Below are 27,426 nucleotides of genomic sequence, written 5' to 3'. Positions count from 1 at the left end.
AAATATTTTTTACATAAGTATGCAAATAAACTCTTCAGATTAATAATTTTAATATTTTAACGAATTAACCTCTGGATACATAAAATACTCTGAAAACAATAATAAAATATGTTTAATATTAATACTTTATAAAAAAAAAACAAGGCGTAATTTTTCTTAACATTATTCATATATCATAAGTAGAAAAAAAATATATATGTATTTACTAATAAATTAATTTAAACATTGATCAACATTAACATAAAAAATTTAAATCTATAATTCAATTTTGTATTTACAACAAAATAAAATAGGAAAATGATAGTAAAAAAACCATTATAAATTAGTACACTGTAAGTTGTAATCTTTTTGCTTGTAAAATATACATTAAATTATACTTATTTGTAGATGCACCAGTCTTATTATAATACTATATTGAAAAGCTTCTGACCACAAAACATTATATAACACATCTTGTTTTATTGGATGCTAAGATTTAAAAATTTGGGTGTTTTACTAATTTGTTTAGCACCAGCAGACTCCCAAATTGTTACTGTTCCGTCTTCTGTTGATATGTACAAATGTTGAGAGTCACTCGAATAGATAATACTGAAAGTTTTGACAAAATTCAAGCTAAACAATTGGAAAGTAAAATGTTTATTTATAACTTACGCTATAACTGCTCCGTCAAAATGAATAATTGGTATTTCGTTAACAAAAGACAAATCCCATGTGCTCCATAACCTAGTTAGAGATAAAAACATTTTATTATACCACTTGTAGAATCTACTTATTTGATATTTTGATATTTCAGCAGTAATTACTTGACACTTCCATCTTCTAATCCTGTTGCGATAATATTAACTGATATTCCTTCGGGTGCATTAGAAAAGCAAACTGCAGTAATTTTTTTATCACTTTCTATACTGCCAATATGTGAGGCGTTTATAGTTTGAAGAGTCATAATTGATTTTCCACTATTAGAGTTGTAAGCAATTGTAACAATATCGCCAAGAATTTCATTGATGGAAACTAAATTTATCTATATAAAATGATAGAATATATTAAATTAAATTATAAAATAAAATGTTTAATTATTTTATTACTGGAGATGCCATGGGCTCCAATGATCTCACGTATGCAATATCGTTTAAATCCCAAATAATTGCAGTTCCTTCGTTATCACAACTAACAGCAATACTAAATGCTGGACTCAAAGCTATACAAGATATTTTTGCTCGATGGCCAACAAGAACAGTTGGTTCTTTAAAAATCTCTACATTACCAACAGTAATGTCAAAATAAAATCTGAAATAAGTTACACGTTACAGCGATTAAATTTTTTAATTAAAAAACTGTTATATATTTCAATAAAAATTGTACATCCACTTATAATAAACAAGATCAATGCAAATAAAACATAAGTTTGATAAAATATTTTATTACTTGTATACATGTATGATTCCAGATTCAAAACCAATCCAAACGTAAGGGCAGTGTGGTGCAGTAACTATAGTGCTGATATTGTCTGTAGAAAAAAATTTAAATGCTGGTTTAGACGGAGCTTCTTTGCGCTGTTTAATTCTGACCACATTATCAAATTCACTCCAAGTAAGTATCGCTGCAGCCATTACAGTAACTCCTTCATTTAATAATGTTAATGAATTTTCCTAAAATATGATAAATAAAAATTAAATTTTAAAATCAATAGTTTTTCAAATAAAATATTAATTTTACAATGGTTATTATAATTACTTTTGAATATGTTAAGAGTAAAGCAGAATTGTTTGATAACCCAAATACATCATTGGTAAGTAAAGGCACAAAGTTAGTAACCAGAGTTTTGTGTTTTCTCTTCCAAATATACATGGGGACATTTTCCTCTGGTGATCCAACATAACTTCCCCATTTTAAATTTTTTAAGCCTACAAAAGTAGTTATGTGAAATAAAAAAATATAAAAAGAACATGATCAGATTCTAAGAAAAAATTTACCTTTGATAACATTTCGACAATTAGTATTTTTTGTAACATTTTTAGGAGAGTAATCATTGACTATCATTGGATGTGGAAACCGAAATAACTGTCTAGGAGTCTGTCCATAAGTGCTGATCATAGTTTTAAAAGCAGATCTCGCGACTGGATCTTCTGTCTCTTCTATATGTGATCCATAATAAGTAGCTGGGTGAAACACATTGATTGCATCAATTGCTGCTTTACCAGTCTGTTTATAACCAAATATTAGGTCTATCCAATGTGGTAAATTTTCACTAACTATTTCAGATTCCAGAAGTTGCCTTTCAATAAACATTAGTTTAGCATCCCAATAATATTAAATCAAATTTTTTATAAATAAATATTTTATTTACCTTTGAATAAGTACAAATAATCTTGGATTGTTTTGAGCCCATATTGGTAGTTTGACAGAATCAACAATTTCTCCAGATTGCTTAATACCAAAATTTAATTGCTCGAAATTCATAAACATTTCAGGTAAATAGTAAAACTCGGGTATAAGTTCCTTCAAGTCAGTCGTCGATTCATCAGATGACAAACGCCAGGTGATTTCCATAGAATGAAATGATCGATCTGGTACATCAAAGTTATTGTCCTGTAACAAGGAATGATAGAATGAACTATATTTTTATTGAGAAATTCTACTGTATTACTTGATATTTAATAAACATTTGAGTGTATGGTGGGACTCTGATCAAGAAATGTAATATTGTACCAGAATTACTGTAATGTGAACTATAGTGATGTGGATCAGTTCCAAAGTGATGAATGTCTTCTTTCAAATACTGGAATTAAATAAATTGCACACATAAATAAAAATCAAGGGTGAAAATAAAAAATATTACGTTGTAATGTTGAATATAATGAGCTTCTTTTTTTTTATTCTGAATTGCCATAGGCCGTCTTAAATCCCTAATATTAAAAAAAAACACACAAATGTATAGTTTAGTTTAAATTATTTATGATAAATGTTATCAATCTTTTAATATTTACAAAAATATTAACATAATTGTTATACTCTATTTCACCTAAGAGTGAACCACTCGGCCGACCAAAACTCGTTTTGTTTGCGTATATTTGTTGCCAGGGGAGCGCTGACGACAACTAATGACTATTTACAGTGCTCCTGATAGTCACTGAGGGGGGGGGGATCGGTCGACTGCCAGCAGCTCAGTCTCCATGCGCGAAAATGGTTTACTTTTAGGTAGAATAGAGTATAGTATTTTATAGTTTACCTGTATATGGATAATTGATTCAAATCTAATTCCATGGTATTATAACTAGCTAAAACAAATGGCATAACAGGATATTGCATTAAATCATTATATGATCGTGCAGCCATTTTATTTAGAATCGATAAATATTCCATGTTGGTGATTTGACGTGTCCTCCATAAATCAACTGTTTCACTTAGTATTTCATTGGTAATACGATTTGGCAATGGAAAATTTAATAAATAACTTCCAAATTCATCTCTTTCCTGAGAACAAATACCAGTTTTATGTGATGAAATGTATAAATAAAATAAAAAAATGAAGGTACCTTTTGAGAATGAAAAGCAATTAAAAACGTTTTTCCATTAGTAAGAAATATTTCAACAGCTTTTTCTTTCAGTGAGAATCTGCGGTTATGTATTTCTTTGATTTCTTCAAATTTAAGAACATGCGAATAATCATTTTGTAGAAACTGTTATAATATAAACAAAAATTTAATATATATATTGTATTAATTTTGAAAAATTTTACGTTTGATATATTTTCAGTAGGAACAATGTAAATTGCATTTTCACTGATAAGAATTTCACATTTAATTTTTTGCCATGGGTGTACTAGTTTTGCAGTACACATATACGATATTTTTTCTTGAGACAATAAACTCTCAACAACAGTAGAGGATACAGGAACTTCCATATCATCTGATACTAAGTAGTCTAGAGGTCCTTTGATATCATTTTTTTCTTTAAATAAAAATAAGTGTTAGCAATAATTAAAATTCAATAATAATTGAAAATACAACACAAACCAGCTTTTTTTGAATATTCAGGTTTGAAGAATTTTTTTTTAATATTTAAATGGCACCTTTGAAGGCGAATTCTCACTCTACTAGGTCCTTCTGTTGGATTAAGTTCCCACGATCTAAAAATATATGTTATATGAACATGAATTTTAGAAAAATTATGTCCAGAATATTATTTACGAGATATACTGTTTACGTTGGATATGACTCTGGAAAATACCACGGTGCCTTTTCATGGGACATTTGATTGATAATAGATTTCCATCGTATTGTTGCTTGTATGGTATTTCTATAATTTTGTTTAGTTTTTTCTAATACTAGTTTCCTATGGGAATTTTGTTCATCTGACACAATTGTTGTAACTGCTATAGCAGAGTTACAAATTAACTTTATTGTGTTGTCCCACTTACAAGCACTTCTATAAAAAATATTGTACAGTTTCAAGTATTACAATTTGTTATTTTAGTAGGTAATTAAATCTTAAAGTTATTTAGTACAACAGATCTAAATCAGTTGATCTACTTAAATGCAATCATTCTTAACTTAGCTGGATGACCAGAAATTTTACAACAAGAATAATGTAGCACAGTTTTTTTTAGTTTAAAAATTAAATAAAAACATACTTTATAATATTATCGCTTTGACTAACATCCATTCCATTTAATTCTATATTCATTTGACTTAAAACTTGATTTATCTGATTCTTCCATTCATTTTCATACACAATTCCATTACTGTCAGCAGTTAATAATTCTAATTCAATTAGGTGTTCTTTTAATGCTTCACAAGTGCACATCTCCTCTTCAGTAAGAGGTACTGTCAAATCAGCATTCATCAATGAATACAAAAAAACATAAAACCTTTGTTCAATCTAAAAATGTAAAATATAATTTATATTAAGTAAATATACATTTTTTAAAACTATTATTAATTTGTATGTGTATAAGTGAAATCATCGACTATAGATAACATTGATTATTATATTTTAATTAATTACTAGTTTAAATTTTATTATTTTACTCAAGTAAAATATATTTTGAATTATGAAGAAGGCAGATAACTAATGGATTAGCTTTTTTTTAAATTATTAACCCTAGAGCACACGCATCACGGTCAAAAAGACCAGGCTTTTAGAATTTTGTTCATTGCTTCAAAAATTTGAAATATTAATCTAACCCAACCTAAGTACTTTCTAATTAGGTGATAAACTTAAGTTAGATAAACTCCCAATTGAATACAATTTGATGTCTGAACTATAGAAGGGTTCAAAGTTCATTATCTATTGAATAAACTTCCTAAAAGACTATGTGCATGATATACTGTGATATTATAACCTTATGTGTAATAACATTTATATGAAAGTTTAATTTGTTTATATTAAGTATCAATAAAAGCACTTGACAATTTTTATTTATTTAAGAGCAATATAATAATTATTATTTCAATTCATCGAGTTTTAGTTGATATGTTTCAACACACGGTCAAAAAAACCGTTTGCGTAGATTCTCATGAATATTTTTTAAGCATGTAATCTAGTGTTAAATAAAAATAGGAAATTTGTATCTATGTTTATTTTATTATTAATTTATTCTGAAGACATTTATTTTGTTATAAATATTTTTTTTTAAGGGCACATTTTCGATATATTAATTGTTATACTATAAAATATTTTAATAGAAATATTTGATTATTAATACATACATTTATTATAAAACCAAAACCATGTGTTTGATGTAAATTTCGATCAATATTAATTTATAATTACATACACATTTTAAGTATTAGGACCATGTAATCTCTGCTCTAATTACAAAAAAATAAAAACATATTAGAAACTCTTGACAATACACTATTTAACTATTATCCCTCAAATATCATTAACAAATAGAACAAGCTAATCATTAACTATTAAAATAATCAACTATCCAAGAGAGATTATTCACTTAACACACTCCATTTGTATTTTGTATGTTTATTTTATGTAGATAATTATAATATTTAATTTAAAAACAAATTAAAAGAGAAATTTAAAATTAAACTACTCGTGAATAACCCAGCGATCTAGGTTATAATAAAAATAAATTATTTATTTATTATTAAAAAAAAAAAAAAAATTTAGGATAAAAAATACATACCTGAGGATTTATATATATTATGTTTTTGAACAATTCTTTAGATCTAGGTTCGTTTAATAATGATTTTACAGCAAAAATTCGTATCCTTGTTGTTTGATGAGGACTTAAAAGCCATACTAATAAATTGGCACCTTGCAATCTAAAAAAATAAATTATTTTAATTTATACTATAATTCATTTTTTGTAATTTACTTTTAAAAACTTAAAAAATTTAACCATGATTAAAATAATAGAAATTTATTTTAAATACCATAAATTAAATTTGAGGGCTTAACTCAATAAATAAAAAATTATTTTATCAACAACTTATATATTTTCAATGTATGTTATAAAATAAGTAAAAATACAAAAATTTTATGTTGATATCTATTGATGATATAGTGTTTGATATATCAATATAGGACCAATGGACTTGGCCATTTAGATATCAAAAACAAAATATAATAATGATAAATATTAAAAATATTATTATATTTTTAAAATAATAAAAATTAAAATACTATATAAAATTAATTAACATATCATAAAATATACTTGGTGGTATAGGCTGCCAGCCTAGATTAGCCCGTTTTTACTCAAAGTGATTTTTTCATATACAATTATAAAACACTGAATTCAAATTTAATACACCCATAAAAGTAGCTCACTTGACACCTAATGTACAGCAGAGTAGTATCCATTTGCCTACCTTTATTAAATTATATTTTAATTTTTAATATTAATGTATTTAAATTGACTTTTTTATATTCTATTATCCTAATATCCAAATGGCTATTCCCATGTCCATATCAAAGAAAATATTACTGGTAACTTTTTGTTCCCCAAAAATTGATGTAGAAAAGTGTTTAACACTGAGTTTTTAAATTATATGTCAATAATATTATCATAAACATATTGATTCTATGGTTAGAAAATATTAAAAATGTATACTAAATTCTTGTACCTTATAACATCACGAGCAGCTCCATAAATAGACACCCATGGATGCTGTCTCTGTTCTCTCGTGTTTTGTATAATACTTGTAAGATTGTACAGAAGAATTGTGAATAAATGGCATCCAAACGCAACTTCAGGAGTAATTTCATCACTTCTTTCCTCATCTATGAAATGTTCATTTATATTATAAAATAAAAAACCAGCTATTTATTTATATAGGTTTATGAACATTGTTTGACATACTTGAAGCAAAAATAAACTCAACAGATCGAATGATTATATTTTTGTATCTCTCAATTAATTCTGCTTTGGATAAAGATTTTTGACGGTTACTATTAGATACAATACTAAATAGGCTTGATTCACTATTTGATATGGATGGTATGTTATTTGTTTCTTTTGGGTTGTTTAACGATAACACTAAGAAGTTAAAGCAAAACAAAATAATTTAATAAAATCAACTTAAAATAGTTATTTATTTAATAAGTAAAATACCAGAACTCAAGTTCTTTTTCAGCCGGGACAAAGCAGGAACTAGTGGTGGTTGAGTCTGTATGAGATCTTGAATTGTGTCCATTCCAGATTCTAAAATAAAACGTTGTGTTTCTCTTAGAGTTAAATTAGACCTGATACCTTCTTTTGATGTTTGTATTTCTGTTTTTTGTAAATAACGACATTGGTAAACAGAATCATTTAAAATCTGAAAAATAATAAAAATAAGTTAGATTAAATTATTATGTAAGTTGATAATAATAAAATAAAATACAGATACTAACCTGAATATTTTGTATACCAGGAGTATGAATAGCTGAAGTAATCAATGTTATTAATAATGAATTTATATCATCAACAAGTATCTCTTGTTTATTTAAATCTATATGACTCTGAGATGTTGGATAAATACTAGCAATTACTGATAATGTTTTTAATAGACATTCAACCAAACCATACTCTAAAATAGTATGCAAACACTGTGGAACCTAAAAACATACATAGAAATGAAATCATTGTTTTTTTTTTTTAATTTAACATGTTGTCTTTTCCTAAAAATAACATAAAAAAACTGTACTTATATGGCCCAAACTCCCAGCGGTAAATGAATACATATTTTAAAACAAGCTTTTAATCAGACTAAATAATAGTATAATAATATTCAGCAACACATAGGAAAAATACACCATTTACTTTTAATGTATTTTAAATGCCAAATGGCATCAAATGTGCTGCTGAACAATCCTCATGACACCAATTGGTGTCAGTACACAATTAACATATTAAATGCAATGATACTGAAATTCTTACCTTGGTTATGAGTTTGAGAAAGAAGTTTATTATATTTGAACACAATGTCAAATTAAATGTAGATTTAGGTAACAATGACAATAATAATGGAACTGCCGAGAAATTAAAGGAACCCATTTCAACAGATTGATCCCATAGCAGTTGTTGATCCAAAGGAAGCCAATAACTACCCGTAAATATTGAAGCACAAGTGTCAACTAAATTCACTGTAGTTTGGTGCAATGACAATATGTTTGCCATTTGATAAAATCCTTTAAATTTAGTCACAAATTTCTTAGCATACGATTGACTACATCTTTGTAAGAATACACATATTATCTGGAACAAGAAAGATTTTGAAATTTTAAATAAATATAATAAAACAAAATTAACATCAAACTTACTTTTAAAATGATAATTTTAATTGACGGACTGGGATTGTTGAGTAAAACCACCAGTTTTTCTGCGTCAAACATTTTATCAATAACATTACCGGGAACACAATTTGAAATATTAATTAAAACATTTCTTAGAATAGAAAATAAACCTTCAATCATCTCACTATGACTTTCAGAATCAGAAGATTTAAATTGTTTTTCATTTAATTTTTCCTGAAATAAACACCATTTTTTATTAATAATATTATTAAAAAATTAAATTATTAATATTTATAAATGATAGATATACTTGGGCTCCAAAGTACACTTCCGCTTCACAAGCATTACCATAATCCAATAACACATTTTTTTCATTATTTTTCATCGCTAAGGAAACATCTTTTACACTACCATCTATTCCAGAATCCTGACCAGTCTCTTCTGGAACAAAATGTTCACTACTTTCTGATGTTCCTTCACTAGCTTTGGATGAATATATTTGATTATTTTTTAATAACTCTTGCCGTACCTTCGAGAAAAAATAGTTTAAAATTGATATAACAAATCAAACATGTGCCAATTAAATGAATTAAAATAATATTAAACATAGTAGAGATATATAATACCTGAAGTTTTAATAATTCTGTATTTAACCTATGAGTATCTATAGAACCAGAAAAGTCAGTTTCTGAGTACTCGTTTAAATTTAATTTAGTATCAGACTCTTCAGATTCTAAAAATAATACATAAAAAACTAGAATTAAAAGTAAATAACCAAATTTAAGAATAAAATTTTAATAAATACCTGACGATACATGAATGTGAAAATCAGGTGAAACATACATTCTTGATTGAGGTGATAGAACAAAATACACAGATGCTTTTAAATGAGGCAAATATAAATTTTTACTTGGATGCACAGCAATCAAAAAGTCTAATATTAAAGTAATATAACTCTTATTTGTTCGTAAATCAAAAATACTTTGTATGAAATCAACTAAATCTTTTTGAACACATCCTATTAATGTGGTTTCATTTGAATCTTCTAACAATAATTGACACTATTCACAAAACATTAATAATACAAATATTTTAAAATATATAAATTAAAAAACTTATTTCATAAAAGAACTACCTTAATTTGCAATAAAATTGATTCTAATAATTCAGATGATTGAATTTGTTTCAAATTAAATTTCCTATGTGGGTGGTTCAATGATAAAAGATGTTTACAAAATTTGAAAAGATACTGAATAATCTGTTGATTATTGGTAGTCCATGTCTTCCAACATGGTAAAATTACTTCTTTTATAAAACAAGTATTCAATAAAACACCTTCATAAAACATATTGACAATCCATTCATCATTTACATAAACAAATGCTCCCTTTTTATTACAACCTGCTTCTAAGAGAACCTGCATATTAAAAAATATATATACATTTAATACTTACTATTTATCTATTATAATTATATAAATATTATAAATAGTATTATATATAAATACCATTAACATTAAACAACTAGGTTGAATTTTTGATGAAGTCAAAGCTTTTGTTAATAGTTTATAACCATCAAGTGTAATAAATTCTGAATACAATTTAGAATCAGATTGTACAAAATGCAACAAAATTTTTAATGCTTGTACTTGATCATTAGAAGATGATTGCAATTCTATAACCTGATTAATACATGATAAATTATCATAAAATCAAGTATTTAAGCTATTTAACATTAAATAATAGTTTATTTACCCTTGCAAATAAAAATAATATTAGAGGCATGCCTCCTATTTTATTGACAACAGTCAATAATCCATTTGGCTCAAGCACTTTAATAGAACTAACAATAACTGTAGATATCACCTGAGGTGGACTCTGGCATGCACGTAAATCATAAGCAGTCATCTTGAACATTAATGGTTGAGTAGGAGGGAATAAAGAACCTAATAATACACAACATATTATGAAATACTTAAAAAGTACACATTACTCATAAATTATGATATATATCTTAATACTTTTTAATGTACATTTTATAAATTAAGTACAATGTATATTATTATTGATTTTTCTATTCTACAAAATTATTTTAAAATAACCATAGATCACATTCCATAAAAAAAATATAATTTGTTAATTAAATAAAATTGTATAATACATTCAATAATATGAATATATTGTTTTTATATTCTAAGCTGCATATTAAATAAAAGTTGAATAGAAAAAAATGTTACCTGTAGGATTTGGAAGAGTCAAAGAATACAAACAGACTGTGAGTGGTTGTCTTGGAGTAAAACTCAATAATATAACATCCTAAATCAAACATCAACAATTTTACATATAAATTATTTCGAAGTTAAATTTTTAAATAAAATAACAAATTTATTGTTTTAATAAATGTAAATTACCTGCAGAGGTTTAATGATTTCAAAACTTTGTTTTAATATTTGATTCCAGTCCAAATTAGAATTCAAAGACGTATTTAAATTAAAAACTGAATCATTGAACAACATGCTAAAATTTGGTTTTAATGGATTATTTGAACAATCAGCTAAATTTTCTAAATCAGGTCCAAAAGCTGCAAGAATGCTAGCACATTCTTTTGTTAGAACAGGCAATCTGAACATTAAAATGTTTCCAATTGAAATAGGTGAAGTGTTATCTCTTGTATCACCTAAGAGAACATTTGATGGTCGAGGCTTTTTAATAAGAAACCCATTAAACAAGAGATTAGCTTTATTTTCACATAGTCCATCTATTATAAGAGTTATCTAAAGAAAAAAAATTAGTAATTATTAAACATATTAAAATTGAATTTCGAATATTTTACCTCAATAAATTTATCTCCTTTTTTAATACCATTTACATTAATAGCAACATGATGCCAGGCAATTAAACTCAAACAGTTGTTAAAATTTACTTCAGAGAGTAATTCAAATTTATTTTCATTTGGCCTTGTAAGTCGTACAACAAAACCATCAGTTAAAGGGTTCAACCAAAATTCTATAAGCATTGCATCAAATCCAATTGAAAATACATGGGTTAAATCATCTAAATTGTTTGCTTCTTTTTGTAAGTTTTGAGCTAAAAGACATTTTATATATTAATATACTATATCTGTATTATTGAAGATAATACTAAGTTATAATATCATTACTTTTTCCAATAGATTCTGCAGAATTGTTTCTCTTGATAATTATTCTTTTATGCACATGATCTAAACATAACCACATTGATAATGAAAAGCCTGTTGATAATACAGACCATCCAAGATCTGTGTTTATAGGTAGACTTAGAGCAAATACCGACCATGGTGTCAGCAATCCTAAAATAAAATAAATTAATAATAATTTATATTTAAAACATAATTTGTTCTTTCATACTCATTTCTTTATGGTTTTCTCGAATTAAAATTGCTAATGCTTCAGCAGGCCTATCACTAACTGGTAACTCTGAGATTACTTTTGCAGGAAACTGAATACTGTAATATGGTCGCCATACAATTGGCATATGATCAGTCACATAAACTAATGGCAAGATTAGTAACTTCTAAATGAAAAAAAATATTAATATTAATAATAAACTTTATAAACTTCCATTTCACATAAATTTTACTAATAAATTATCTTACAATGGGTGGATTATGCGTTTTAAACAAGTTCAAATACATCTCAAGTTCAATAGTTTCTATATAATGACAAGCCATTAAAGCAATAAGTTCCATCATATACATATAAATTTTATCGTCTGTATTAAAACAAATCATTTGTAGGGTAGATAAGTAAAATTATAGGTTAGCAAAATCAAATTACAAAAACCAGTATACTTACAAATCTCAGATCGTTCATTGTTATTAACATGTTCTTTAATACAACTTAACAATTTAGAAATTAGTCCTTCTTTAGCAAGTTTAATACAACTTTCGTCATTGTCTTTACAAATAGCAATTAATCTTTGTAAACAGTAAATTATTCCATCTATATTTTCAAGATTTCTAGATTTCAAAAAATGAAAATATAAATTTAATTAGATTAAAATATGATGAAATTTTAAATCAAATTTAAATGTACCTGGAAAAAGACATTAGGTCTATAGCCAATGTACACAATGCTGGATGCATAATATTCAATTTTTTTGTATCTGTATGAATATTTTTATGGGATATTGACTCATCTGCAGTTCTATAAATATTAATGTAATATATATTTTATAATTTTTAAATATTGAAGTATATTGTAATGAGTTTTAACTCATAATCAACATTAAAAATATAGAACATAAACATAAGTTTTCCTACTTTCCCGACAATTATTATTATTTTCACACTCACACACAAATACTATTTCAACTAATTTAATTTCATGACACAAACAATTGACAGTATTTATTATTATTTTTGTCATTGTTATCAATGAAAAGTGACAGCCTACAACGGTGCTGGTTCGGTATGCGCTCTACAATCAAGTTTCTGGTTCGGTATGCGCTCTACAGGTCAATTCTCTACTAGAAACCGATGACACTCGATCTCATTTGACACTACTGTAGTATAAAACTCACGAAACGTCATCACAGCCATCACAGTTAACAATTAATACAAAATTATAAATTATAAAATATTATACTTATAACGATACTAGTGAACACTAGAAAACGACTGTAATAAAATGTACAGTAAGTATAATATAATTTAAGGTAAAGATGATCAAAGATAAGATAAGTCGAAAGAAAAACCCAACATATAATATATAAAACCGAGGCAGATATTTCCGTACCAAACGTAAATCGAGTGTAGAACCACTAGAACGGCAAAATCTGTAGAGCGCATACCGAACCAGCACCCCTACAACCACCTAACATAACTGTCATTTTATAAATCCAAAATTAAAGTTATAACCATAATGGCAATAAAGGCAATAACCATAATCCATACCATGTAATTATTAATATTTATCTATTATCTAACATAATAATCAAATTAAAAAAAAAAAGTTGACAGTGGGTAACGCTCTACTGTTCAATAGATATCGAGTAGACCTCAGACATAGATTAAGTCACTATAATAAATGTGTTAAATTTGAATGCAATGATAGGAATCATTGTATACAAAAATGATTCTTAACAAAAATAACTTATCAGCCAAGGATATTTTCACTGGGTGGTAAAAAAGGTGGTTTATGTTTTATGATCTGAATACCTCAAAATTGAATCATGTATAAAAATGGCAATTTAAACAACTGGTGTATGCTTCAAGTTTTCATGAAAAGTTATTTTAAACTGTAATGATCATCTAGAAATTATTTGATTGAAAAAAATTGTTATTTTACATATGAAAAATTTGATTTTGTAAAAATCTATAATCTTTTTAATTGGCCAACAGTCAACTTTTTTTATAATTATTGTAAAACAAACTAATGGAAAACCTTATATTAAATTTTAAATTTTTAGCTACTTTTAAAAAAATTTTTTAAATTTTTAACTACAAAAATAACTAAAATATTCATGATTTTGATGAATATTTGTCAATATTTGAACTCAACTTAACCTAATACCAAAAAAAATTGTGCCTATGTATTCATATAATTTTTGAATCACCATAAGACTAACTCATGAAGAACTTTATATTAAATTTCCAAGTATTTTAACCCAAAACAATTTTATTGATATTTATAAAAAAAAAAAAACATATATTTCAAATACCTATAAATATTGTTAAAATAAGCAAAATATTTTGAAAATTGAATTATGTAAAAAAAATGTTAAACTAAATAACTGGTGAAATTTGCAAGTATCTACAACTTATACTTTTTGAATAATAACAAATATTTAAAAATTGTTTGAGGATAAATCGTTATCCTTAGGTCCTAACCTAACCTTTCATAAAAATTTGAACTATAAGTGTTTAGATACAAAAAAAAATGTGATTTTTAATTTTTTTTTTTTTTTTTAACTACAATAAGAATAACTTTTATGAAACCTTGAATTAGATATTCAAGTTTTTTTTCGACATTTAAAAAAAAATACTTAGAAAAGTCTAATTTTTCAGTTGTCTATAATTGCTCAAAAAAAAAACACATCATTGTAGAATCAATATATTAATCACTCCGTTCAGAATTCAAATGAAACAAAAACCTCACCTTTTTAATATATTTTCAACAAAACAATATACTGTAATAATAGTAATTTATATACTATCAATAAATAAATAATAATGTGTAATAAAATATAAGTTTTTTTTTTTTTATGAGGTGGTTTTAGTTCTCAAAGCCCCCTCTCCTGGGTATACCACAGGATATAATTAAAATAATCTACAGTTCTAAAAAATGTATTCACTTGTCAGATGAGTCAATATTTATCCAACTTTGAAACTCAATATCTGCTTCATAACCTTCGTCACCAGAGATAAAATCATCATCATCATCAAATGGCAGCCATTCAGCTTTACCAGGTGTTTCTATTTCCAATAACTATTTAGAATAAACATAATTATATTATATAAATACTAAATCAATTGCTTAAAAAAATATTTAATCATAATATACCGTAGTTAATGATTGATCAGTTGTTATAGAATTTAAGGCTTGTCGATTATAAGATACTGTAGCACATTTTATTAAAGAACTACAGACTTGTTTAATTCCAATGTATCCTTTAGACAAAGCTTCAATCAACAAATCTTTTATATGAGAATCCAATGTAACTATATACAAATATGATAAAAATAATTAACAATATATTATAAATAATAACTTATACAAATATCTAACAACAGGAATTTACAACCGAATTATCCACTTAGAATACAGAAGAATTATTTTATTTTAATAAATTTAAATACAATATGATTTTACAAAATTTGAATTTAATATAATACATGTTATTCATTTTTATAGTATTCAGAGAGTAGACTACTTATAGGCTAATGGTACTCAATGTGGTAGATCAATTCGGTAAACATCCAAATACCCAAGTATCCATAGTATAAAAATAAATATGAGACTAGTCAATTTGTCTCATTCTGCCAGAAACTGTGAGTTAGTTAATTGAAAAATAGGTAGGAATATAGGTTATTGTGTTGTGAGGCATGTTTCGCTGTTCATATTTTTATTTTATTTATAAGCAATATCATTATTAACTCTGTTATTAACAGCATAACATCATAACCAGAGCCCAACTTAGAAATTTTGGGGCCCTTTTCTAATGAGGCCCCAAAATTAATTATTATCTAAATTCTAAATTATCAACTTAAATTATAATAATATCGGGACCCGGGGCTGCAGCCCCCTAGCCCCCCCCCCTCTAAGTTGGGCTCTGATCATAACCGACTACTCTTAACTCTTTATTGTGGTTGCTTTTTAATGTATGGAATATTTATTTCTGGTGTAATATTAAATATGGGTATCAATAATATTATCATTAAGATTATACTCATTTTTTTACTTTTCCCTGACCTAGTCTCACTTCTTGCATTAAAGAACACCATACTCAAAAAAAACCATGAAATACAAATACTATTAAAAATGATACCCTACATGCTTATAAAGCACTCTAAACCAGAATTATATGATAAAGATTCTAATCACAGTCTAATTCCTTTACTTACTTTTATCCTCAAAAATTGATAAATTCAAGACTAGTAAACATTCAATAAGCTTTAAATTTATAACATTTTTATCTTCAATTGTAACTACATTCATACCTGAAAATAATAGCATAAAAAACAAATTTAATAAACTTTATATTAATAAGTATAACTTAATAGTTAAAGAAAAACAGCAAAATCAACTGACCTTCCACACTAATTGGTCTGGTTAATAATAAAGACACGACAGATAGAAGAGTGTCATAATGATACACAACAGATGAAACTTGTAAATAACTTCTAATTCTAGGACATGTCAATGAAAGTCTAGCTAAACATTGAAATAAATCACCTAATCTTGTTATGACACTATTATAGTCATTGTACTGCTCTATAGTTTTGAATGTCAAATCTTCTCTTAAAAAATCTGACAAAGCTGATAAACTATATTTAAATTTCAAATTAATTTTTATTGATTGTGGTTTCATTACATAGTCACAAAATATTTCAACTAAATTAAAAACTGCAGTTACAATAATATTTAAATCTTCTGCTTGACTATCAGTAATTAAAATTGGAGTAGTTTTAATTTGATTTAAGGTCCACATTTTTGACATGATTTTTGTTTCCAACACATTGCAAGATAATTTTGTAAAAATTGGATCAGTTATTAAAACTTTTAAGTATTTAACCCCATTTAGAGAATCAAATTCTGATGTAAAATCTAGAGAAGCTAATAATATGTTAAATATATTTAATGAAACATTTATTAGAAAACGATCAGAATCATTCTTATTTTCCCTGTACGATTTTTCACTAGTTTTAAATACTGGATAAAATATACGAAACAACATTACATGTTGTACATCCTTTATAAATACTGAAGCGTTTTTTGATAAATGTAATCCAATTGTATATGACAGTTTAATGCTTGAACCAGTCAATAATTTTCTAAACAATTCAAAGGTAATCCATTTTTGTTCCTTTTTTTTCTTGTTTTTTTCATATGAATTTATATTACTTTGTGAAGTGTCATCATCATCACAACATACCTTACAAGAATTATCTTTGTATGCAACACCTGTATCTCGATACAGAGTTTTTTCCATCAGTTGTAATATCATATAACTCTTTTTATGGTCATGATCACCAACCATTTTTAATAACTTTGGTAAAATTAAAGACAGTGGCACACAACAACATATTCCTATTACTCCAATTGTCTTAGCCAAATAAAACCATAATTCTTTATCCTGGTTATCCAAGTTAATCATAAGTCGAATAAGAATCATTGACAATGAAGTAACACAACAATTTTGGCTAGTATCTTGAGATGGAACTATACTACTTACATATACCTCTCCAAAGAGATTGTTATGATGGTGCAACATAGATTTAGTACAATGTCGATGTCTCATTTTGTTACAATGCTGTACATGTACCATGCGTTGCCTTATTTTCTTCATGTTCAACACTAATAAACCAAGTAAATTTATAATAATTTTAACATGGTTAGTGGAAAGTTCTGCATCTTGATCTCGTACACTAAGTATCAATGAAATACATTTTTCAATTAGTTTGCCTCGTTGGCAGTCAAGTATTACTCGAATTTGTTTTAAAAAATGGAAATGACTATTATACGAATGACACTCAAATAACATCAATGAGGATAACATCAGTAGTGCACACACAACACCAAAAAGAGTTTTTTGTCGAATAGGATATTCTTTTAACTCGTTTTTTCTTGATTTGTTTAATAAGTTTTCTAAAATTTGCAACAATAATGGTACAATACCTTCTTGCGTAATTGTTTCACTGATATTTTGATACTGATACAGTTTTTTAACAGCCAAAACCATGTTGTACAACATTTTTGATTGTATTATATGATCATCAGTATTGCTTACATCAAATTGAGAAACACATATACTATCTAATGAAAATTTCATAACTATGAATGGTACAAACTGATGACTACTTTTTAAATTATATTTTAAAGGGTTCTGAGTACCAAACAATAAAATTTGTGTTAATAAATCTAATACTAATAACTTTATTTGACTTGGAGTTGAAGTGTGACTGGTAATAGATTTAATATGTTCATCATAAAAATAACCAGGGTACAAATTTCTTCTTTTGGCCAAGTTGATTTCTTCATCATCAGATGCATTATGTTCGTCTTCACTACGTACAATATTTGTAAAGTAATCAAAGTCCATTGGGTTAAAACGAATACGCAGTGTGCTAGGTGACTTCATCACATCTAATGCAGTTTGAGACTCAGATTCGCTAGATTCTTCAACCATTTTTGATTTATCGCCTTCCAATGAATGAGTTTTTATCCTATAAAAAAACATAATGCAATTTTAAAATATTTATGTATGTTATAAATAATAAACAACTAAATAACATACCTATTTGCTGATACAGAGCTAACTCGGCGAGATCTAGGTATACTAGGACTTGATCTATCATATATAGAATTAAGTTGAGTTTTTGATTTTGATTTCATACCTTGAAATTTTGTTAACTTAATTAAATCATCGAGTTTCAAATTTGTTTCATCCGCCGGAGAAATATATGGATTAATTGTTTTAGCATCATAAGTTATTTTACAATCAACATCATCATTGAATATTGTGAAAATTGATACTAGAACATTAGCCAATTCCTTTAGTTGTCGGACTTCCTAAAAATGATCCATATTAAATTTTAGAAATTCATGTATTTTATTAAAATTGTACTATTTTAAAATATAATGATTTTATAAAAATTATTAATTAATTAATATCTTATTCAAAGATTAATTTTGTTTATTGTAACAATAAAAAACTACTTAAAAGTCATACAGTAATATTGTTCTTTAAAATCAATAATATTAAAAAACTTTTTAACCTCATAAAATAAAATTATTCTTAAGCTATGTTCTAAGCTCATGACTTAAGTCCTGTACAAACATGTCAGAAAAATTAGTTTCTGATATAGTTTTAACAATGTTTTTGATATCACATCATAAGCAATATATTAATGAACAATTTACCCTAGTTTGGAGTCCATAATATATGCAGCTTTAAAGAACTGATACAATACTATTGAATTTTATAAATAATTATTTAATAAATAAAAATATGAATCAATAAAAAATATTATAATTTTACTTGAGTGCCAAGCAAATGTAAAACTGTTAGACATCTCCATCCTCGTTCAATTAGAATGTATTTCTTCAAACTAGATAAATCTTCTTCACCAGACACAGAACATACATGATCAATATCCAAAAGTAATTGATCTACTATTGCATTAGATACACTAAAAATATAAATTTGTTTATTAAAAAAATTATACAAAATGTAATACATTGTTATTTACTATAATATAGCCCAACTATTAAAAACTAAAAATATTATTTAAACAGTATTTTTATACTTCATTCAATAATTCTCAATTGTATGCATAATTCAAACTTATTAAGAACAATATAATATATATATATATATATATATACATATTATGAATATATACATATTATGAATATGAAATCTCTATAAGTCACAAACAAAAAATACGTTTTATAACTCAGAAATAAATTTTAGTGAAATGTTTTATAATACATTATGTATATATACTTAATGTTGTATAATTTTTTAATTAACCAAGTTTAGTAGAAACATTACTACAGTACTACATTACTTATTTCCAATATATATGATTGCCAATGCATTTAATCTTTCTTTTTTCATATTTTATCAGAAGTATGGTTTTATAAATTTTTAATGTTGAAAAATACCACTTAAAACATTTGGCAGTTACTACACATACTAACATTCATAATGCAAAAATAATAATGTAAGAATAAATATAAAATAAAATCATATTTTTTTATAAAATAAGCATTTACAGGATTTTACCGGGGGGGGGGGGGGGGGGGCCTCCTACCATAATTGAAATAGATTTATGGTTTAGATACATCATATTTATTTATATCATAAGTCATAAAAACTTAAAATGTTTACCAATCAATTTTATATGTTTAAACTAGGTATAAAAAACATAGGTGGTACCAAGTAAGTAGCATAACACAAATGCATGCATTTTTAAATAAAAGTATATACATAGTATAATATTAGTATATATGTGATGTATTTATAGTATATACATCACACACATATCATGCGTATTGTGTATATTATTTTATAATTTAATAAATATAAAATAAATTACCACCCTTATTTCTTATCCATAAATATACCTGACTGCAAAATTGAAAAGTAGCCAGTAGGCAACTTAACATACATCTCTTTACTTCAAATTATGTTGTGTTGACAACATATTGTTTAATGTTTTTGTGTTTTATTGAGACTCAAAATGGTGTAGATAAATAAATTTTAATAAATTGGTTTAAATATTTTAACTATTATCTTAATATATCATAAAAATTTCAAGTTTAAATTAATTAAGATTAAAAACAAAACAAAACAGAATTTGAAAAAACCTTGAAAATAAATGTTTTAATCAGATACTTCGTTTTCTTTTTTATTTACATATAATCAAAAATAACATTACAAATGATATATCAACTCTAGTCTATTATATTATACTTTGTCTCAAAGTAGAAAACTCTAGTTCAAAGCATATTTTTTCCTCTTCCCGGCTCATTACCTACGCTGTTATTTGGGAAATAAGTACTGCCAGGCAGACACTGGTCGCTACATGATCTATTCACTTTATTCTACTTTAAGACAAAGTATTGGGATCACTATTGACTATATCAAACTTAAATACAAGGTACTGACGAGCTACTGACTACTTAAGTTTATAATGTTTATACTTTATAGCATATAGGTGTTAAAATTAAAGTTGGTATTTCTGAAATAGATTTGTAAACATTCAATATTAATTTAAAGACGTTAAACATTCTTTGTATTGTACATATTTTGTACTACATTTAAGCAGTAAGTATAATAACATAGATAAATAGCATGATTTGAATAAATCATTCTTCAATCAATCTTTGGACTTTTGATTGTTATTCGCAAAAACTTGATAACAATTATTAAATATAACAAAATTATTAATTTATTGAACATACCTACATTTTAAATAATGCTGATTCAATAATACAATCTGACTACATCAGTTTATAGTAAAAAATATAATAGTATTTGATTGAAATATTAATTATTAATAATGGAATAAATTATCTCTATAATATAATTATACTATTATAGGGTGTTTATGTAATTAGAAATAAGAAATACAATAAAGAACAAAAATTAATCTAATAAAAAATTAAAAGCTACTAAACTAGTGTATCACTTTCAGTGATCAGTGTTATTAAATGATAATATCTGAAATATAAAACAGAAAATGGTGTCGTGACCTAAGCAACTAAAATCAATCATTCAATGCAATGAAATTCCATGGATGGTCTCTTCATATATACACACTAATCAACAAAACTAATTTATTAACATATTATAAATTAACTTTCTATTTATTCTTAAAAGGGCATACAATAGGAATGACCTTAAGAAATTTTATCTTTTTTTGATATCATTCTATACACAAAATTATTAATTATTCTACTATAATTCCACATTTATCATACATACACTAATTTTCAATTAATTTTATTCACAAACATGTTTTAAAGTAATTAATTTTAAACATACTAAAATAAAAATTATTCATGATTGAGTTATTTTTCATTTAATAACATTTAAATACTTTGTGCTTACTCATTAAATGGATACTAAACATATTTTTAGTTCAAATTTGATTGTACTATTTAGTTTTATACTTAAGAATGTTTTAAATTTAAATTAAATTTTTCTCTGGTAAATAAGTAAAATGTAGATGATGTTCATATCATGTAATTAGTTGACGGTGGAAAGGAACCACTCACATAATTGACATACCTAGATTAAAATCTTCTTAAGCAAACTTCATGAGGAATTTAAATAAAAACACTATTTATAAATTAATGAGTAGTTTTTAGTATTTGTTATTAAGTATTTCAGCTGTTATTAAGGAGTCTATAAATAAAAGTTTCACTTTATGTATGTATATAAATATATAATATTTAATTGAATTGTATCAAACTAATTTTTTTTTTTATTTTTGGGGATGAGTGAACCAAGAAAGTTTGGGAACCGCTGTTCTATATGATTTGTTTCATAAATTAATTGTATAGATATTTTACAATATTTTAATTTGTAATATGTTAAGAAACATATGAATAAAAAATACGCAATATTATATGTTCATTTTTTAGAGTAGAGAACATTTTATACAATAAGTATGAGTAATGAGTAAAATATTCCTATCATATGATTAGATAAAACAGAAAGAACTTAAAAATAATTTCAAATATAAGACTTAATTATAAAAATTTAACCTCAGAGCCACTGTTATTTAAATTAAATTATAAAATATTGTAAAATATAAAGCAAGTTGACAATATAACATTTGTTAGTTAATAAAAGCTAATTAAGAATAAATTGTTTTATAGTCAATTAATCACCAATACTTTTATCATTAAGAAAGTGAATATTTACTTTCTGTATTCAATGATTGTTACATAAAAAAAAAGGCACATGGACAGAATAGTATAAGTAAAGAGGGTATAAACGCGACAGATTTTATGCAGGGTCATTATGGCATGGGCTGGCCCCCTAATTTGGACTTAGTTAATTCCCTTTAATATTTTAATAGGTATGTGAACATTCAAAAATTATAATAAATGGTAATTTGTAACAGTAACTACTATAAAAATTTTAAAATATAATAATAATGTAACCTAAAAAAGCTTGAATAGTCTTGAAGTTACATATTTTTTACTATGGTGGCTAAAATTTGCAGTCACTTCCCTCTTCCTAGTTTTTTTCCAAAACTGCTATTAGAGGTGTACATCAACATCATACTTACATAGAACTATCATTCAGATAATGATAACATATTATTTGTTTTCTTTCTACTACTAATTACTACACAACAATAAATAAATAAAACTCATTCACACAAATTTAATTTTAATGATTTTTGAGAACTTTTGAAAAAAATCAATCATGACAAAAATATATTTTTAAATCAAATAATAAATAATATATAAGACCCATAGATTAAACCTACAAAAATATTATTCTCTATATTTTTACTTACACGTCAATTGAAATGAATAATAAACGCTCTACATAATTAATATTATCTAGGTACATAATACTTAAAAATACGTGGAAAACAGGGGCATGCTCAGGGGGGGATGAGGGTGTCATATTTCTCCATAAACTTTTTTTCTTATGCATTTATACATTGTGTCTATGACAATTAATAAAACAAAATACAGTTCATCCCTTCATTCTCTCCCATTGGAAAAAGCTGAGCACGCCCCAGGTGAAAAGGAGGGAAGATCTTGATGAATTAATTTTCTGTGAACATTCCTGATATAAATAATATTATAAATCATGTTTATTGTTTATGAATCTAAATTAAAAGCAAACAATAAATGTTTTATTTTCAAGATATCCCAAAAATATTGATCAAATTTTTTGTTCGTGTGCACTGAAGTGTTTGGTAATGACGATATTGTAACAATTTATAAGTGGGGACGGTAGGGAGAAACACGTGTGTGTGTTGTGGCAGAATTTCTAATGGGGCACCCGTAGGTTTCTGCCATGCCCCGGGGTGGGGGATCAAATTATAACATACATTATGTGTCTTTAATGAATTAATGACAAATAAAAAAAGACCTTAGAAAGTATGAAATAAAAATGTTTTTGTTCTTTGATATATATATTATAATATTATGTAAAATATAAAAATAATAATTATTATCATATCTAATGAACAAAATTGCTCAATACTTGTCATAAGAAATAACACATTTAACCATAAAAAATTTAAAATATTAACTAATTTGAACTTTCAAAACAAGAATTATTATACAGACATATAGTTTTAGTAATTTTTGGTCTAAAAATAGATAAATATAAATTATAAATTTCATTGACACAAAAAAATTAAATAAATACATTTTAAATAAAAAGTCACTACACTAAAATCATAAAAAATACCTACTCCGTTAAATCAAATCAAAGGCATCTTGAGTATAGTAAATATTTAAGTGAAAAATATTTGTTGAATACTGATAGGATAATTACATTAAACAAGTTAAGAATTTATGATTTAAAAAAAAAATATATGTAGCTACTTATTGCAAATTTTAATTTTAATAATATACAATGAGTTGTTAAAATAGTATATAATTTAAAATTTATTTATATTATTCAGAACACAACTAATAAAAATATATTCATCAAATTTGATATTAAATTCTCTCTCTAAAAAGTTAAATTATATTTTTATAATGTACTTTTTGTACATTGTACATGTTTTAAAAATTATAAAAATAGTAGTGCTCAACATATGATCCTCAAAATAAATATAAAAATATCCTTAAAGTACCAAAAAAGTGTAACCTACATTACATAATATGTTATAATGTTCATTAAAAATATTATAAAATATGACATAATAATATATTATCATAATTTGTAGTAGTTATAATAAAAAAAAGATTTCAAAATAATGAAATTTTATTTTTTATGCATAGGAACTCATGTATCAAACAATTTGATGATAATGTAACAGCAACTATTTACATAACAATACTCAGTAATAATATCAATATTTGTACCATAACATATAAAGTGTTCAATAAAAATAAATGATACGTTTTCTATGAATTCATAAAATGTAATATGTATGTTTTCATTAAAATTGTATAAATTTTAAAAAATGCAGATACCTATAAGATTCATTTAATATCTACTTCAAGAAGGAAATTTTAATCTAAAAATGCAAGTACCTTATAGAAAAAAATAATAAAGTTGATCTTTAAACATTGCTAATAAGTAATAACTAGGGCTCGGAAGTTGTTGCACTAAAAATTTTATAAAATTGATTGCATTATTGCTGTGAAAAAACCTCAAAATTGCACTTAAAAATTGCAATAAAAAAATATTTTGTACCAAAAAAATAAAAAATAAATATTAACAAATTCTTTTATGAAATGGATTAAGTCATTTTATTGAGTAATATTATAAAGTTTTGTTAGATAGGTTTTAAACGAGTAGATAATAAAAAAGATTCAAATTCAAATTCTCGTCAGTTGTCATTAAAAATCTGGTAAATTGTCCGGTCTTCTTATTTTTTCAGAAATCTACAAATAATTTTATCAAAATTTAAAACTTTTTATTTAAACTATTTTTGATTTTTTTCTACAAATTAAATGCTTTTTCCAGTTACCGCCAACGACAACGGTCAAATAAGCAGTCACGAGTCACAACCAACAAAGCCTGACATAACCATAGATTAAAGTTGTATAATCTAACAAAAAAAAGTGAAAACACAAAAAAATACATAAAATTGTATTGAAAATGACGACAATCAACAAAATTGCAATAAAATTGAAGAAAGGTCAAAAATTACAAAAAGTTGCAATTAAAATTTTCATACATTAATTGGTACTTGTTTGAAACAAATGTATAACCTACTTAGCAATGAATCCGAACAATAGAAAAAAAGTTGCAAATGCAACAACATCTGAGCCTAAGTAAAAACTATAGTATCCTTACTTCTACAAAACCCCCATTTCCAACCAATAAAAAAAAAAATTATAAAATGTTTTACTTCTCTACTTCCAAAAACTAATATTTTATTTTCTTATATGCTCGCTTATCACTTGTTTTAAATTAGGTTTAAACTAAATATTTTTACTTTAAAACCCTAAAATGTTGGTACAAAGACTTACTTTGCTTTTGGAATATCATCAGGAACTTTCTTAATTTTTTCATGTACAGACAGTATTTCAGATAGCAGTAAATCAAACCACGCAATTTTCTATAATAAAAAATATTTTTAAAGGACAATTCCCTTTTATTTTAAGACTATGGTTATAATTATTTAATGTTTCTCTATCAGACAATTAATTTAATAATGTTAAAGAGAACATAAAATATTATAATATACCTAATTTGTGTAAGTAGGTACTTACAAAATCATTTTTAAGTAAATTTCCCACGATGGTGTTGCATTTCAAATAAGCCTCCCAGAATATAAGTATTTTTGACGGTTTTATAGGTGTTGAATGATCCATAAGTTTGCAATTACTGTGAAAATCTGTATAATAATAATTAACAAACTTTTAATACATTGGACAGACACTACAATAAAGGTGGTGTGCGAGTGCCCACTCTCAAAAGTCTAACAAACAATCTGTAGGTACGTTTAAAAAACATAATAAAAACAAGTATGACGGACAACCGGTCTTAGTCTCTTACATAACATTATTATAATATCAATTATCAGCTATAATAGCTATAGGCACAACATACCTACTCGGGACGACCGACGAGACATTGAAAAAATTAAGTGAAAAATTCCAGTTATTGGCGCGCACTATCACCCATCAGTCATCACGTGACCAAGGTTTTATCAACACTACCGTCTACTGTCTACAATCACAGAATACTACTAGTGATCTGGAGGTCTCGTCTTGTTCTCGCATCATTTTTCAACCTAATAAATCGATATTATATTTTGTACGAAATCGATTTATCGACGGTGTTAGATGTTAAATCGGTTTATAACTTATTATGTTATATATATTATAATATTGCGATAACCTGCCGCCAGCAACTCGTAGACGGTCAAATTATTTGTATTTATTAAAATAAATGTAGGTAATAAGGTGCCTTATCCTTATGTACCTAATCTTTACAAGACCCGTCATAGGTTTATAGTCCAATTAGTTAGTATAATAGTATACAATATGTTTATTAATATTATTTCATTCTAAAGTTAATCGTAAATTTAATCATAAATATAAATTCATCATTTCTCAAATTATGACATCTATTATTTTTTCGTATTTAAAATAAAACAAACGCACTTCATTTTGTAAATAAATTGTAAAATATATATGTATATAGTAGGTACCTGAGTCAATACAGAATATACTATACACTATCTTTGTTGATTAAATAATCAATTATACTACATTAATATGACTATTGCTTACTACAAAAACCCTCATTTAAAATATTG

At 25.4% G+C, this 27,426-nt stretch overlaps 1 protein-coding gene across 2 annotated transcripts; it reads right to left on the bottom strand.

The window, feature by feature from the left end:
* Nucleotides 1–96: 96 nt before the first annotated feature.
* On the bottom strand, nt 97–26,868 carry LOC114131682 (lysosomal-trafficking regulator). 2 transcript variants are annotated; one of them, XM_027996976.2, is made up of 46 exons: nt 26,715–26,868; nt 26,375–26,499; nt 26,132–26,220; nt 19,479–19,629; nt 18,735–19,009; nt 16,529–18,663; nt 16,342–16,437; nt 15,281–15,438; nt 15,072–15,205; nt 12,812–12,922; nt 12,572–12,735; nt 12,373–12,488; nt 12,125–12,290; nt 11,899–12,066; nt 11,572–11,825; nt 11,150–11,512; nt 10,976–11,054; nt 10,494–10,684; nt 10,247–10,420; nt 9,875–10,156; nt 9,545–9,800; nt 9,366–9,472; nt 9,050–9,268; nt 8,767–8,973; nt 8,384–8,701; nt 7,858–8,061; nt 7,577–7,781; nt 7,325–7,501; nt 7,089–7,245; nt 6,146–6,284; nt 4,634–4,881; nt 4,207–4,428; nt 4,017–4,129; nt 3,740–3,951; nt 3,537–3,680; nt 3,230–3,474; nt 2,840–2,906; nt 2,648–2,779; nt 2,348–2,589; nt 1,974–2,275; nt 1,735–1,904; nt 1,426–1,649; nt 1,086–1,287; nt 804–1,021; nt 652–723; nt 97–588 (listed from the first exon to the last, which is right to left on the bottom strand). In XM_027996976.2, exons 1-46 carry the CDS (start codon nt 26,737–26,739, stop codon nt 459–461), a joined length of 10,188 nt encoding a protein of 3,395 aa, XP_027852777.2. In that variant the 5' UTR covers nt 26,740–26,868; the 3' UTR covers nt 97–458. The 2 variants fall into 2 exon arrangements, with proteins under 2 accessions (XP_027852777.2, XP_050055478.1); XM_050199521.1 differs by having other exon boundaries at nt 26,719–26,840.
* Nucleotides 26,869–27,426: the final 558 nt, after the last annotated feature.

Source organism: Aphis gossypii, chromosome 2 (assembly GCF_020184175.1).
Source record: "Aphis gossypii isolate Hap1 chromosome 2, ASM2018417v2, whole genome shotgun sequence".
NCBI lineage: Eukaryota > Metazoa > Arthropoda > Insecta > Hemiptera > Aphididae > Aphis > Aphis gossypii.
This window is presented reverse-complemented; position numbering and strand designations above follow the sequence as displayed.